At 39.6% G+C, this 16,977-nt stretch overlaps 1 protein-coding gene across 7 annotated transcripts in view; it reads right to left on the bottom strand.

Moving 5' to 3' along the window:
• Window positions 1-16,977, bottom strand: part of Asb3 (ankyrin repeat and SOCS box containing 3) — a 111,652-nt gene that overhangs the window by 15,540 nt on the left and 79,135 nt on the right. For 4 of the 7 annotated variants that reach the window (XM_045137344.1, XM_045137345.1, XM_045137346.1 and 1 more), the window contains exons 8-9: window positions 12,206-12,469; window positions 7,803-7,936 (exon numbers count right to left, since the gene is read on the bottom strand). In XM_045137344.1, the coding sequence (XP_044993279.1) occupies window positions 7,803-7,936; window positions 12,206-12,469 (398 nt within the window). The remainder of the gene's footprint in view (window positions 1-7,802; window positions 7,937-12,205; window positions 12,470-16,977) is intronic. The other 3 variants (XM_045137343.1, XM_045137347.1, XM_045137348.1) reach the window with 3 other exon arrangements.

Raw genomic sequence — 16,977 nt, 5'->3', positions numbered from 1 at the left:
ATATGATTCTATAGTTAAAGGACCCTAAAGACTCTACCAGCAACCTGTTAGAGCTGCCATATATATATATCAGGATACAAAATAAATAAATTCACAGATATCAATAGCTTTTCTATATACTAACAATAAATATGTGGAAGATGAAATGTGAGAATCTCATTCATGATTGCCTCAAAAAAATAAATAAATGAAGTACCTTGGAATAAACTTAACCAAGGAAATGAAAGATCTCTACAATGAAAATTTTAAAACACTCAAGTGAGATATTGCACAAGACATTAGGAAATGGAAAGACAGCCCATGTTCTTGGATTGGAAAAACCAGTATTATGAAAATGTCAATATTACCAAAAGCAATCTACATATTAATGCAATCCCCATTATAATTCCAATGGCATTCTTCACAGAAATTGAAAGAACAATCCCAAAATTCATTTGGAAGCACAAAAAAATTAAAAGCATCAAATATCTAAAACAATTTTGGGCAACAAAAATAAGGCTGGCTATATCACCATTCCTGATTGTAAGCTATAGTATACAAAGCTATAGTAACAAAACTGCATGGTACTAGCACAAACACAGACATATCGATCAATGAAACAGAGTAAGAGGACCCAGAAATAAATCCAGGCTGCTACAGCCATTTGATTTTTTAATTAATTAATTTATTTATTTGAGAAAGCAAGTGGGAGAGAAAGATAGAAAGAAAGAGAATATGTACACCAAGGGCTCCAGCCACTGCAAAGAACTCCAGACTCATGCACCACCTTGTGCATCTGGCTTACATGGGTCCTGGGGAATCAAACTGAGGTCTTTTGGCTTTGCAGACAAATACCTTAACCACTAAGCCATCTCTCCAGTCCCAGGCATTTGATTTTTGACAAAAAAGCCAAATACATACATTGGAGAAAAGGCAGCCTCTTCAGCAATTGGTGCTGGGAAAACTGGATATTTATATGTAGAAGGATGAAAATAAATCCTTTTCTCTTTCCATGCACAAGAATCAAGTCCAAATGGATCAAAGACCTTAACATCAGACCTGAAACTCTGAAATTGCTAGAGGAAAAAGTGAGGGAAACCCCGTCAACATATTGGCATAGGCAATGATGTTTTGAATATAACCCCAGTTGCTCAGGACATAAAACCACTAATCAACCAATGGGACCTTATGAAATTGCAAAGCTTTTGTTCAGTAAAGGACACTGTGAATAGAGCAAGGAGGCAACCTACTGAATAGGAGAAAATCTTTGCCAGCTATACATCTGACAGAGGATTAATATCTAACAAATATAAAGAACTCAGAAAACTACATAAGCAATCAAATAAATCAATTAATAATGGGCTAGGGAGGCTGGGGAAATAGCTTAGCAGTTAAGGCATTTGCCTGCGAAGCCTAAGAACCCCTGTTCAATTTTCCAGGACCCACGTAAGCTAGATGCACAAGGGGGTACATGTGTCTGGAGTTTGTCTGTAGTGGCTAGAGGCTCTGGCACGCCCATTCTCTCTTTCTCTCTATCTGCCTCTTCCTCTATCTCTGAAGTAAGTAAGTAAGTAAATAAATAAATAAATAAAATATTTTTTAAAAGACTGCCAATGGTGAAATCTTTTTAAAAAATTCAAAAAAATAAAAATAAATGGGCTAAGTTCTCAAAAGAAAATGTACAGATGGCATATAAACATCTACATATACGTTCTACATACTTGGCCACAGGGAAATGTATCTCACTCCTGTCACAATGGCTACCATCAAGAAAACAAATGACAATAAATGTTGGTGAGGATGCAGAAAAAGAGGAACCCTACTACACTGTTAGTGGGAATGTAATCTGGTACAACCACCGTGCAGATCTGTGTGGAGGGTCCTGAGACAGCTAAAAATAGATTTAGTATATGACCCAGCTATAGCACTCCTAGGCATATATCCCTCGGACTCTTCTCACTACCTTAGAGATGCTTGCACAACCATGTTTATTGCTGCTCTATTCACAATAGCTAGGAAATAGAACCAGCCTAGATGTGCCTCAATAGATGAATGGATAATAAAGATGTGGTACATTTATATAATGGAATTTTATTCAGTGGTAAACAGAAATGAAATTTGCAAGGAAATGGATGGATCTGGAAAGGATTATACTAAGTGAGGTAACCCAGGCCCAGAAAGCCAAATGTCACATGTTTTCTCTCATATGTGGGTCCTGCTTACAAATGTTCAGACTTGTGAATGGGTTGGAGTAAAATTCAGTGGCAGAGGCCAATAAGCTAGAAAAGAGCTATGAGGGAGGAAGGAGAGGAGTAGTACGGTATACATATAAGTAAGACAAACAGATAACTGTGGGTGGAATGGCCTAAGCAAGGTCAGGAAAAGATATTGAATAAAAGAAAGATGGGGAAGGGTTAATCAAAACTCAGGATATTGAATAAGCCATATGATAACCTACTTTTTTGGGTAATGGCACACCTAGAAGCCATAGAATATTACTAGAAAAATTTGAGTGCCAGGGATGGGATACCTTCCAATAAGTTGTTGACCATGGAGGACCCTGATGTCCCCAAAACATCACAGGCCATTGCCAAAGCTCTTGGTTTCCCATCAGGAATAGATAATAAGACCCTATTGCTGAAGACTCCACATGGCTGGGCTGCAAAGTCACTGAGAAATCAAACTAGGTCTGAGCTGAAAGCCTCCTCCCTGTTACCAGATGACAGAAAGCTGGAAAAAAAAAAAAAAAGCTGCACTGCATGAAGCCTTATGGGAGACAGAAGCCATCAGTGGTGAAAACAGTGGACACTGCAAGCCTCAAGTGTGGCCAGACAAGCCCAATGAGCCAATGGGTGCAATAGTGGCATGTCTGTTGTGGGGGCAACCAACTGCACTCTAAGTGGACTGGAGAACCACTCTATGGGAGGGAATTCATATCTAGTACTGAAAACTTAATCACAATCGATGGTTGGGGAAGTTATGAGCATTACGAGTTTAATGCCTGTTCTAGTCTGGCTAAATGCATATACTATGCCCACCAAACTACCCTGCAAGCACTTCTCTTAATGTTCATACTCATATATTAATGCTATTCTCACTTCTGGTTAGAGAAGCTTCTCTTTTCAGATGGTGGTGACCACTGGGATGACTCAAAAGGCACCATAGTGCTGAGAAGATGTGATTGAGGACTGTTCAACACTGAAACATCTCTATCACACCTTCCAAGGCTCAGGGTCCATTACAGAAGAGGTGGCAGAAAGAATGCAAGAGCCAAAGGAAGAGTAGGACTCATTACAATGCAACTGTCCAGACAGAAACTGGCCTTGAAATCCCTGACCTTGCAGCGCCTAGCACTACCTTCTTCATAAGACCCTCAGAATAGGAGGAAAAGATGATGACATCAAAATTAAAGAGAGACTAATGGAGTGAGAGAGGGGATATGATGGAGTGTGGATTTGTGAAGGGGAATTCAGGGAGGGGAAGGAATTACCATGGTTTATTGTCTGTAAGTATGGAAGCTGTCAATAAAAAATTTTAAGTTAAAAATATAAAAATAAATAAAATGAACTAATTAAAACCTTCATATTAAAAAAATACTGAAGGAGGGAAAAAAAGGCCTGTGGCTGGGCAGATCATGAACCCCAAGGGAAAGCTAATATTGTTGTTTGCCTAAATGAATATATTAGGCCCACCAAGCTACTGTGTTAATGCTTATGTTTATGCCCATACATTAATACTACACTCACTTTGGGTTAGAGACACTTCTCTTTTCAGATGGCAGAGACCACTGGGGTGACTCAAAACTCATCTAAATGCTGAGAAGAGACAGTGCAGATAGCACTAAGTGAGACAGCTCTATCACACCCTCCAAGGCTCAGGGACCATAGGAGAAAAGAATGAAAAGAATGTAAGAGACAGGGCTGGAGAGATGGCTTAGTGGGTAAGATGCTTGCCTGCAGAGCCTAAGGACCTATGTTTATTCCCTAGTACCCAGACAAACCAGATACATGTGTCTGGAGTTCGTCTGCTGTGGCTAAAGGGCCTGGCACACCCATTCTCTCCCTCTACCCCCGACTTCAAATAAATTTTTAAAAAATTTTTTAAAGGGATGTAAGAGCCAAAGGAAGGGGAAGAATGTTTATAATACTGTCTTCCAAATACAAAGCTGATGCTACCAACACAAGACCTACCTAACAGGAGGAAATAACTGATGACAACAAAATAGAATACCAACTAGTTGGAAGGAAGGGATTCAGTAGAGGGTAGACTATAAAGGGAGGAAAGAGAGTGTGATGGAAAGTGATTGTGATCATGGTATACTGTGTATTGTCAATAAAAACTTTAAAAACTCAATATAAAATAATAAAGGAAGAAATGATAACAAGCATGAATATGTAGTACTAAGTCATCACTACACACACTTAACCAGAGTACAAAGTTACAATATACAGTGAGTACATGGAGACTCTCACTTCTGAACACACATGGAGCCAGTTCCTGAGTGTCCAGTTAAAATTTACACTAACCATCTTCCTGCAGGCCTGTTTGTCTCTAGTAAATTGAGCACTGCTATAAACAGCTCCTTCACATTTTCTACCATATGTAGCCAATATTTAAAGTATATGATAATCACTGTGCTATTAGGGAGACTTCTGGCCAACAGCAGGCTATAAGGAGTAAAGTTTAGAGAAGTCAAAAATTCTAGGCAAAGTTGGATTAGAAGCAGTAGCAAAGGGCGGCCTTGCTCCCATCTGATGGGTTAGCAGGCACACTCCAGCAGGAGCTGAAACTGTTGCAGCCAGTACCACTCACCTAAAACCTGCCCCGTGCTTTCCTAAAGCATTAAGGACAGCAGAGCAGCGAGTGCTCACCTGGGGGACTCACATCAAATGGAGTTAGGGACAAGAAAGTCACACCACAGTTCTGGAAAAAATAAAATGGTTCGATGTAAGAAGCAGATATGGATTAAGCAGAAATGAATACACCAGAAAAGAAGTATCTGTAGTCTAGACTGCCATCAAGAATGACTCCAGGAGGGGAGATAGAGGGATGGCTTAGCAATTAAGGCACTTGTCTGCAAAGCCAAGCATGGTAAACCCCAGGTCTTGATCTATTTGGACAGGAAGATGGACAGGTTGAAGCCAGGCTGGTCTCTACTGTAAGTTACAGATCAGCCTGAGATACATAGAAACCCACGCAGTAAACAAACAAGCTTTCTTCTGGCTAGCACATGCCACCTTGGATCAGGATTTCTCACCTCAGCACTATGACATTTGTCATGGGACATTGTCCTGTGCACTGTGTAGCAGGACTCCTGTCCTCTACCACCCAGACAGCACTACCACCCCAGAAACATGATAATCAAAATCTGTTTGCAAGCACTGTCAAATGGTGCCTAAGGGCAAGCTCACTCACGCTCTCTTTCTCTCTCTCTCACACAACACACCTAAATACCACTGCTGTGATATAAACAAGTAACACACAGCTATGAGAGTTCACACACTCCCCAAACCATCATACCTACTGAACTAGAAACAGAAAGACTAGAAAGATTTGTAGGCAAAGTAACATGCTCAATTTTAGATATGTCCAAATGTAGAATACAACTGCAAAAGTCAAAAAAGCAGTAGGATAATTGCAACTGGAACCAAGAAAAGAGGTCATGGCTAGAGAAGTAGACTAGAAAATCATTTAGTTATATTAGTACTTGAGAAAGGCTTTTGCAAATCTTGAATACCAAATCCCCTTAAGAGACAATGAATATTTCTCCCATGCAGCTCTGCCTACTGACCAACTAAACACGAAGCCCTTGTTTAATCTACTATAGGGTCATAAACTCAATTGTTATTTTAATCTGGACATATTTGCCATTAGTTAAGGTCTTCAGAAGGAATTATCACATATCTTTTAACTAACTGAAACACTACAATCATTTCCCATTTGGCATGTACTCCTCTCTTCTGACTTCACCCCCAAATTTGTTGTCCCATACTCTCTGTTCTGAAAAAGTACTTCTTTGCTCAAGCTACAGATACATAGTTAATAAAAGCAGATGCAATTCTCAACATTAAGAATTATACACAAACAAGACTACGGAAGTGAGATTTCCAACATTATCATTATAGAAATTCTGTAGAAAGAAGGAAGGCTGAATCCAATATACATTACTGTTTTTCTTCAATAGGAACTTCTCTTATAGTCTGGATAACTTCAGCCCAACAGCATATATTTTCCTGAATGTTTTGGATTGTGAAATTTTTAATTTTCTGAGACATTAGAACTTTATGTATGTCTAAGATCATTTGCTAAATACTTACTCAAGCCCTATATTGTATCAAAACAATTTCAGTGCCAGGGGTGAGATACCTTCTAGTGAGTTGTTGGCCATGGAGAACCCTGATGCCCCAAAACATTACAGGCCAGGGCTCTTGGTTGCCTACCAGAACTAGACAGTAAGACCCTATTGCTAAAGACTCCATATGCATGGGCTGCAGGTCACTGAGAACTCAAGCTTGTGGATCCCACAAGCTTTATTACTGGCCAGCCATAAAGAGATGATAATATATCAACTGGAGCAATGGTGACCTATCTGCTATAGGGGAAACCAATTGCTCTCTGATTGCACTTGAGGCCCTGAACAAGAGAGGGAGTTCCTCACAGGCACTGAAAACCTAATCAAAAGCCTATGGCCTGGGAAATCATAAACTCTAGGGGTAAACTTATGTCATCTGACTAAATGGATAGAATATGCCCTCCAAACTGCCCTCTAAATACTTTTGTGCCCATATGTTAATGCTACTCTTGCCTGTGGTCCGAGAAGCTTCTCTTTTCAGATGCCAATAACCACTGGGGTAACTCAAAACCCAAAGTGCTGGGAAGAAGGGACAGTAGAATGTGTAGCACTAAGTGAGACATCTATCACACCTTCCAAGGCTCAAAGACTATCTTGGAAGAAATGGGGAAAGAATGTAAGAACCAAGGAAGGAGAGGAGTGCTTTGTTATACTGTCTTCAAGATACAAAGTGACCTTCATATTCATGACCTCAGTGACTGATGCTATCTACAGAAGACCTGCATAATAGGAAAAAATGATGACATCAAAATAGAAGAGAGATTAATTGGAAAAAAAAAAAAGAGTGATTCAGCTGGGCGTGGTTGAGCACGCCTTTAATCCCAGCACTTGGTAGGCAGAGGTAGGAGGATCACTGTGAGTTTGAGGCCACACTAAGACTCCATAGTGAATTCCAGGTCAGCCTGGGCTAGAGTGAGACCCTACCTCGAAAAACCAAAACCAAAAAAAGAGTGATTCAGTGGAAGGGGATTTAGGAGGGGGAAAAGAGAGGGTGGTGGGAGGGAATTATGATCATGGTATATTGTTTATATTTACGGAGTCGTCAATAAAAAGCTTAAAAAATCTACTCAGAATGTATTGTGAAAAGTTATATTTTATGTGAAAATAGTTGTGATGAAACAATTTTTACAACTTAAGACATGTAATCTATTGTATTTATGTAATTACATATAGTTAACATGTAATTACAACACAACTGGAGAAGAAAAAATAGTGAAGTGTGTTTAAAACTTTGTACTTTCAGGCTGGAGAGATGGCTTAGTGGTTAAGGCATTTGCCTTCAAAGGCCAAAGCATACTGGTTCAATTCTCCGGGACCCACGTAAGCCACAGGCACAAGGGGTGCATGAGTCTGCAGTTCATTTGCAGTGGCTAGAGACCCTGGCATGCCATTCTCTCTCTCTCTCTCTCTCACTCCCTCTTTCTCTCCAATAAACAAATAAAATATTTTTTTTTAATTTATACTTTCTTACCAAGATGTTGTTGTAGATTCCGAGAGGAGCTTGAAGCACGAGCAGAGAGCATCTTTTCAGCAGATGATGGAAGTCTCTTCCAGTTAGTAAACTCCAAAGTGAAGATAAGAGCATCATCACTGACTGAGTCAATCCTACATTAGCAATAGGGTAACATACCATTAGAAGCAAAGTGTACCTGGGGTTCATGTTAGAAGCAAATACCAGAGTCCTTTCTTAAAACAGTTTATGGGCAAGACAGACTGTTCAATGGTTAAAGGCACTTGTTTGCCTGCAAAGCCTGACAACTGGGTTCAATTCTCCAGTACACATGTAAAGCCAGTTGTGCAAAGCAGTGCTTTTGTCTAGAGTTCATTTGCAGTGGCAGGAGGCCCTGGCATACCATACTCACTATATTTCTGTCTGCCTCTTTCTTTCGGACTCTCTCTTTCTTAAGTAAATAAATAGAGATGGCTTAGAGGTTAAGGTGCTTGCCTGCAAAGCCAAAGGATGCAGGTTCAATTCCCCAGGATCCATGTAAGCCAGCTGTACAAAGTGGCACATACATCTAGAGTTTGTTTGCAGCAGCTGAAGATCCTGGTATACCCAGTCTCTCTCTGTCTGTGTCTGTTTCTGTCTTTGTATCTCTCTCCTTCCCATCTGCCTCTTTCTTTCCCAAATAAATAAATAAACAAATAAAATATTTTTTCTTAAAAATTCAGCTTAATAAGGAAGGCAAAAAAAGAAATGCACAGGAAATACCCATGTAATGAGATCAAGCTCAGTAGATATTCTATAGGCTCCTAGTGGAAACTGAGTTGCTCCTATGTATAGCTATCTAAGAGGTGATGAGAGAATTTCCATTCCCAGTAGAGAGGGCATCAGCATCATTAGTGGACTCACCATTATTTCTTCCCAACTAAGCCAGTTTGCAAAATGTCATGTACTCATCCTTATAGACACAGAACTTAATTTTCCAGAAAGGATTAAGCACAGACACCTCAGTTATAAACACACCAGGAAAAAAATGAACATACAAGAAAGATAGCCTTTTCCTGTCCAACTTCTATGGAGTGTACAACTGCTCTAAGAAAAGGCTCAAAGAAAAGAACAAGGGTTCATTACAGATTCAGCCAAAAAAAATACCAGAATAAGATTCATCTTTAAGGATGGAAAAAAATGGATTCCATATAAGCAGTCCTTCCTCTGTTCTTTCAAAATAATGCCAGCCCACCTATAAAAGGCTTTTCTAAATTTTCTAAGCACTTAAAATATAAGGGGAAAAGCACTGCTTTAAAGTCCTGACTTCTAACATTACCTCTGCTACTTACAAATATGCCTAAATTCTTTAAACTGGAGCTCCTGGTCTCCTGAATAACACATAACCAGCCTGTTTCAGGAAACTTTGCAGAAATAATAGGCAAGAATATAGTAAACATACTTTTAAAGTTATGTATTATAAATATTTGTTATTACTATACTTGATTTGTAAAGTTCACCATTACATTCAGGCTTCATACCATTATGCACTTGAAATTTAGTCAAAGCTTAAAGAGAACTCTAACTGCTAACCAAACTTCCCATCTGCACTCAATTAAATAAGCTCTATCATCACACTATTTAACGAAAAATAGCTACATGACCACAAAAACAGAAATTCTTCAAGTTAAGCGTTTTTCTTTCTTAAGATATTATTATGTAACAACTAAAGAAGGAAAAGAATAAAACTAAATAATACTTTAAACATTTCAAATACACACTGTTGTTGGTAATACAAAGTATCCTTACAATGCTGGATTGAAGAGTATGAAACCTATTTTCCAAATGCTCAATTATTTAATGTGCAAGCATGTAAGGAAGAACTTAAAACACAACACGACTGCCTCAAGAAAACATTTTACTTCTCAGTTCTTCATGAAATCAAAACTTATCAGGAAATACTGAGAATAAATAAAATGATAGAAAACATGCAAAGGTACACTCTCCTTGGCATGCTAGGAGTAGCACACGAAAGGTTGCTTTAGTCTACTCCTTATTTCCTTTTTAATGGTTTCATTTTTCTGCCTTAATGTGCCTGAGGTCTCTCTGTGATCCAACCCAAAGTCATTTTTATGCAGTTATCTGATCACACACAAGAAATAAGTCTGTTTTCACAGCTTTAGGTAATGTAGTGGTTAGTTTATTTTTCCAACACTGATAATATCACTAAAAATATATTGTTATTATACTACAATTGATCATTACATCCTACAAAACAGTTGTGTAGTCATAAGCAAGTGACAGTTAGTCAACAAAATGCACAGATGACATTCACTTTCTATTATTTTCCCATTACATCTGGAGTGTAGGGGGAGAGGGAACCAAGTCATACACTTACAGTTGAAAAGTATTTCAACTTTGTAGATTACATGGTGACAGGCAATTATTCAGCCAGATACATTTTACAACTGTTTAAGACAAGCACACAAGCAATACCTAAGACATTTATAATTTACATGACAACACACTTACATGTAATATTATAAGAAATAACCCAAATCTACTTTTACACATTAGAATTTTTATGGGATAATTACTGACACTTTGAATACCTGGATGTAAATTTGATTAAAGAAAGCAAAATATTTATCATATTCAGTATAATATTGGTGAATAAAAATCTAGCCAGGCTAAGCACTCTCACTTCTAAAGTGAAATTTTCTACTGGATTTTTTTGAATGAAATACAACTTGCTAGTAAATGAAATAATATGTCCTCTAGTTTGCTAGGAACTTTCATTCTACTTTCATATTTAACTTCAATTATCAGGCCAAGAGTGCTCTCTGTGCAGACACTAACAACGTTTGCTAAGGTTCAAGTCTGCACAAACATTCTTTATCAAGAAAAGTTCAGCCGGGCACGGTGGCACATGCCTTTAATCCCAGCACTTGGGAGGCAGAGGTAAGAGGACTGCCGTGAGTTTGAGGTCACCCTGAGACTACATAGTGAATTTCAGCTCAGCCTGGGCCAGAGTACTTCAAAATTCATTATGTACTAAGGGAGACAAATTTCAGAAGACAAGCTACTGTTGAGAAAGAATATGCAATCTAGTTTGGAGAGGAACAACAACAAATTCCCAAGCAGTGACAACCATTCTTTGTTCTGTCACAGGCGTTTTAAGAGTGGCATAAGTGGCACAATAGATCTGGGCATGGTGGTGCACATGTCGGTAATCCCAGAACCCGAGGCCAATGGAAGAGGATCACAAATTCAAATCCAACCTATGGTAAACAGCAACATCGTTCCCAAAACACAAAGAGGAGCTTAAGATATTGCCTTGTGGGCTGGAGAGATGGCTTAGCGGTTAAGCGCTTGCCTGTGAAGCCTAAGGACCCCGGTTCGAGGCTCGGTTCCCCAGGTCCCACGTTAGCCAGATGCACAAGGGGGCGCACGCGTCTGGAGTTCGTTTGCAGAGGCTGGAAGCCCTGGCGCGCCCATTTTCTCTCTCTCCCTCTATCTGTCTTTCTCTCTGTGTCTATCGCTCTCAAATAAATAAATAAATAATTTAAAAAAAAAAAAGAGTGTCTAAGATATTGCCTTGTAGGGCTGGGGAGATAGCTCCATAGTTAATGGGAAGGCCTGGCAGCCCAGTATCCACATAAACCTAGATGCACAACTTGGCACGTAAATCTGGTGTTTATTTGTAGCAGCAAGAGGCCTTGGCATACCTCCTCTCATTCATTCATTCATTCTCTGTCTCTCTCTCCTCCTTGCAAATATATAAATAGGATATTTTTTTAAGATTTATTTTTATTTATTTGACAGAGAAAGAGAGAAGGAGAGAAGGAGAGAGAGAAAATGAGTGCTCCAGGGCCTCCAGCCACTGCAAACAAACTCCAGATGCATGTGCCCCCTTCTGCATCTGGCCAACGTGGGTCCTGGGCTGGGGAATCGAACCTGGGTCCTTTGGCTTTGCAGGCAAATGCCTTAACCACTACGCCATCCCTCCAGCATTAAATAAAAATATTTTTTAAAAGATAAGGTCTTACCAGGCATGGTGGTGCATACCTTTAATCCTAGCACAAAGGAGGCTAAAGTAGGAAGACCGGTGTGAGTTCAAAGCCAGCCTGAGTCTACATAGTGAATTCCAGTTCAGCCTGGGCTAGATTAAGACCATGCCTCTGGCAGCAGTAGGGGAGGTAAGGCCTCGTAGAAGAAATATCCCTCTCAGCCAAGTTCACTGGCAGTTCTCTCTCCCAGCCCGCCCTGCCCCTTTTCTAGAGCCTGTACCTGAGCTCATCGCCACAGCTTGCAGCTCCCAGTGCTTTCCCGCTGCAGCATGGCAGTCAGGACACACACACCTCCTCTCACGGAGATCAAGAAAGCAGGGCACTGAAGGTCGTATAGTTACTCACAAGCACTATGCTATAAGTAGGACTTCTTACCAAGAACTGCATAGTAGAGTCAATGGGTCAAATCCAGCAAGCAGGAGATGTGGCAACCATTCCTTATATTTTGTTTGTGCCTTAACTGCGTAACTTATAAATTCAGATATATGATTCCAGGGTGCCAACAGGCAACCTTTCTTCAAAAAGCAGCGAAATACTGAAAATTTCTCATACTTCAGGCAGTATGTCAAGTGAAGGTCATCTGGCTGTGCTCCATATTTCAAAAGAATATTCACAATTCCAAGGCACTCACAGCTCCACCAAAAAAAAAAAGTTAAAAAAGAAGTTAGACTTTTTATAATAAATAATTCTTACAAACCATTACTAGTAGTTACAACTGGGGATCAAGAATGGCAGTCATGGGCTGGAGAGATGACTTAGCAGTTAAAGCATTCGTCCACAAAGACAAAGGACCCAGGTTTGATTCCCCAGGACCCACGTAAGCCAAATGCACAAGGGACACACGCGTGTGGAGTTCATTTGCAGTGGCTGGAGCCCTGACACATCCATTCTCTCTCTCTCTCTCTCCCTCTCCCTCTCTTTCTTCCTCTTTCTCTCTGTCAAATAAATAAATAAAAATAAAATATTTATTAAAAAAAGAATGGCAGTCAGGATACTAAATATTTTTTAGGTATCCAATGAATTGAGATAAAGCAAAAGAGGACAAGAACTTTTATAAGCCTTCCTGCACTGTTTTCATTTTCAGCAGTGAGAAAATATTAGGCTTACAATTTAATATTTTATTTATTTATTTATTTGAAAGAGAGAGGGGAAGGAGACAGCTCAAAGAGAGAGAATGAGCACACCAGGGCTTCCAGCTAATACAAAACAAACTCCTTGCTTAGCAGGCAAGTATCTTAAGCACTAAGCCATTTCTCCAGCCCTAGGCTTGCAATTTAAAGCTTTTGTCTTAAGTAATAGTGTATGTGTGTGTGTGTGTATACATGTGTATGTATGTGTGCGTGTGTGCACGTTACAGGAGATTGAACTCAGGGCATCCTGCCTGCTAAGCAAACTCTTTACCAGTGAGCTACAGTCCCAGTTTAAATAAACAATTTAAAAAAGTATTATAGGGGCTGAAGAGATGGCTTAGTAGTTAAAGGTATTTGCTTGCAAAGCTTGACAGTCCAGCTTTGGTCCCTCAGTACCCACATAAAGCCAGATGCACAAAGTAGTGTATGCATCTGAAATTCATGTGCAGTGACAGAAGTCCCTGGTATAGCCATTCTCATTCTCTCTGTGCTCACAATAAAAATAAAAAATAAAAGCCAGGCATGGTGGTGCACGCCTTTAATCCCAGCACTCGGGAGGCAGAGGTAGGAGGATCACTGTGATTCTGAGGCCACCATGAGACTGCATAGTGAATTCCAGGTCAGCCTGAGCCAGAGAGAGACCCTACCTTGAAAAACCAAAAAAAAATAATAATAATAGTAAATAATCATTCACATAGTAAAAACTTTTCATATTATGATGTTTTTGAGCAAATATTTCTCCTATAAAATATCTGCTTGATCTCCAAAATACTATGTAGCTTTAGCCAATTTCCTTACTCTTACTCTTAGATTTCTTTTTTTTTTTAATTTTTTTTTTTTTATTTGAGAGTGACAGACAGAAAGAGACAGAGAGAATGGGCACACCAGGGCCTCTAGCCACTGCAAATGAACTCCAGATGCGTGCACCTCCTTGTGCATTTGGCTAGTAATAGTAAATGTAATATAGATATCATACAGGAAAGGTTTTTAAGGAACAAAATTTAATTTACAGCTTTACATTTTAAAATTAATCTTCCTTGGCGAGCATTTTTATAGAATAAAAGTATTAATGCTTTACTCAGTTGTTTTAAAAAAAGACAATCTAGGGCTGGAGAAATGGCTCAGCACTTAAGGCACTTGCCTGAAAAGCCTAATGACCAGGGTTCAATTCCCCATACCCACAACTCCAGATACATAAGAGGCTCTGGTGCATCCATATTCTCATATTCTCTCCTTTCCTCCCCCCCCCCCTGTCACACACACACACACACACACACACACACACACGCACGCACACACACACATACACATTAATAAATAAATGAAAATATTTTTTAAAAGAAACTAGATGGCTTCTTGATTAAGGCGCTTGCCTGCAAAGCCTAAGGACCCATTTTTGACTATCCAGATCCCACTTAAACCAAAAGCACAAAGGTGAGACAAATGCAATATTGCACATGCCCACTAGGTGGCGCAAGCATTTGGCATTTGATTGCAATGGCTGAGGCCCTGAGGTGCCAATTCTCTCTCTCTCAAAACTAAAATATTAAATGAAATTAGGGCTGGAGAGATTGCTTAGCGGTTAAGGCACTTGCCTGCAAAGCCAAAGGACCCAGATTTGATTCCCCAGGACCCACTTAAGCCAGATGCACATGGCGCATGCATCTGGAATTTGCAGAGGCTGGAGGCCCTGGCATGCCCATTCTCTCTCCCCCTTCAATTAATTAAAAATTAAAAAGAAATTATAACCCATGTGTACAAATATGTTAACTGAACACATTATAACACACTAAAAAGAGATGGACTAAATTTTCAACAATAAAGGAAGGTAAATAAGTACAACACACTATACAGTCATCAAAAACCACAATTTTAGGATTAGGGAGATGGCTGAGCAGTTACAGGCACTTTCTTGAATAACTGCTGCCCCAAGTGCAACTCCCCAGCACCTTTGCAGAGCCAGATGCAGCACACCTATAACAATGGGAGACAGAGACAGGAAAACAAGAAGCTGTTCCTTTGCAGTTTGTGTGCGCATACACAAATAATAAATAAATATTTAAAAGCTCAAAATTTTCACAGTTGTGCAACCACACTTGTACAAAAGCTATTTATACATTAAACATATATATTTATATTTGCTGTGCAGACAACTGTGAAAGATGTATAAGAATAAAATTATTAAAATTATTCTCTCTTTGAAAGTGACATTATAACATTTTTAAGAAGTATAAACAAAAAAATTTCACAATCATAATATAGAAATAGAAAAGAAGCACAGAAATTTTAGATAAAACACTCTCTAAGGCTCAGAGAGCATTGTGGAAGAGCAAAGAGAATGCAAAAGCCAGAGGACAAAGAAGAGTGCTCTAGAATACTGTCTCCACTGCATTCATGACTCACAGAGACTATCATTACCCTGCACAAGACTTGTACATATTGGGCCCATTAACATCCCATCATGGAGATGGAACAGGGGTAAAAAGAGAATATCAAAATAGAAGAGGGATAAGTTGGAAAGAAGAGATTCAATGGAAGGGAGACAAAAGAAAAAAGGATTGTGATCAACATGCATCATGTACATATATGAAAACTGTCAAGCAAAAAGTAGTCAGGAGCTTCTGGTTAAGATGGTGGCATGGGAACCACAGCAAAGCAGCCAAGGGGAGAAAAAAAGCCAGCAAAATATATCCTTCTACTAAAAAGTGAAAGTGTACAAGAAATTTTCAACCAAAGTAGTGAAGTAGGAGAGATCCAGAGCGTCTAGAGCCCACTGAAGCAGGAAGAAGCAACTCCAGCAGCAGCAGCGCCACGTTTGCGTGGCCACGGCAGACAGACTCAGCCTGAGCGGCAGAAAAAGCCAGGTGAGGAGATGGCAAACTCAAGAAACATGAAGGGAAGAGCAGCAGGCACCAGCGGAGTGGCTCATAAGGAAGAGAATCGCTAGGACCAGTGGGAGAACCATCCACAGCCTCCCCTATCCCCACTGCCAGCACAAGCACCAGCAAGCACCAGAGACCTAAGAAAGGGAACTCACCTACACAGCACCTGGCACAGACGATCCAAGCAGTGACCCACCAAGCGAGCCACCCAGCCTACCTGAGCCCACAGCGCAGCAAAGCGGAACCTGAGAGGGCTTGCAGCAATAGAGACCAAAGTCATCCCAAACCATAACTGGGATTATATACTAGGTCAGTACCCAAAAAAAGTGTGCTATATATAGGCTTGCATCGGAAGTGCTAATTGTACATTTGATGTCAGGGTAAATTAGATGTTAAATCTCATGGACGGTCGGATTTGCCTTTCTTAAGTAAGCTATATTTTGGCTTATCATTTGTTGCTTCCTGATTTATACTGCCTTTGTCTCCTGTTTGTTGGGGGCATGATGTCACTCACTCACAAGCTACCTTGGAACCCTCTACAAACTAGAATCTCAGCCTCCCAGCTGACAAGATTAAGGGTGTGGGGCAACACACATCCTTAGAGACTGTGATTTTGTTAGAGATCTGCTTGTCATATTACCTACTCTTGCATAAATACTCTGTGCTGGTTTTCATTGAATATGTATTTTGTTCAAATTTTTGAATGGGTCTGCATTTTGTTCTACCCAGCCTATTAGAATACTCTCATAGCAGGCAAACCCAACACCTAGGGTCACGTTTGTGGTTACTCTGAGAGTCTTGAGAGCCACATCTAGCACCTGAAGATATATATCAGATTGATTAATACATATAATAATACTGCAAATAATTAGAAAATTCAAGCATTAAATTAATCCAAGATGCAAAAATCTCTCCATTATAATACAAGAAACAGAAAAAATCAAGACAATATAAATCCACAAAAGTTTATAAATCCATCAGAAATGACCTCCAGTAAGACTGATTTAGAGGAAATACCTGAGAAAGATTTCAGAAAGAATGATTATAAATATGCCCAAAGTAATCAAAGAGGAAATCAAAGAAGACACAGGAAACCAATTTAATGAAATAAGCAGATCAATGCAAAACTTGAACA

The sequence above is a fragment of the Jaculus jaculus genome, chromosome 18, assembly GCF_020740685.1.
Source record: "Jaculus jaculus isolate mJacJac1 chromosome 18, mJacJac1.mat.Y.cur, whole genome shotgun sequence".
Lineage (NCBI taxonomy): Eukaryota > Metazoa > Chordata > Mammalia > Rodentia > Dipodidae > Jaculus > Jaculus jaculus.
Note: the sequence above shows the minus strand (reverse complement) of the source record. Positions and strands in the feature narration are given on the sequence as shown.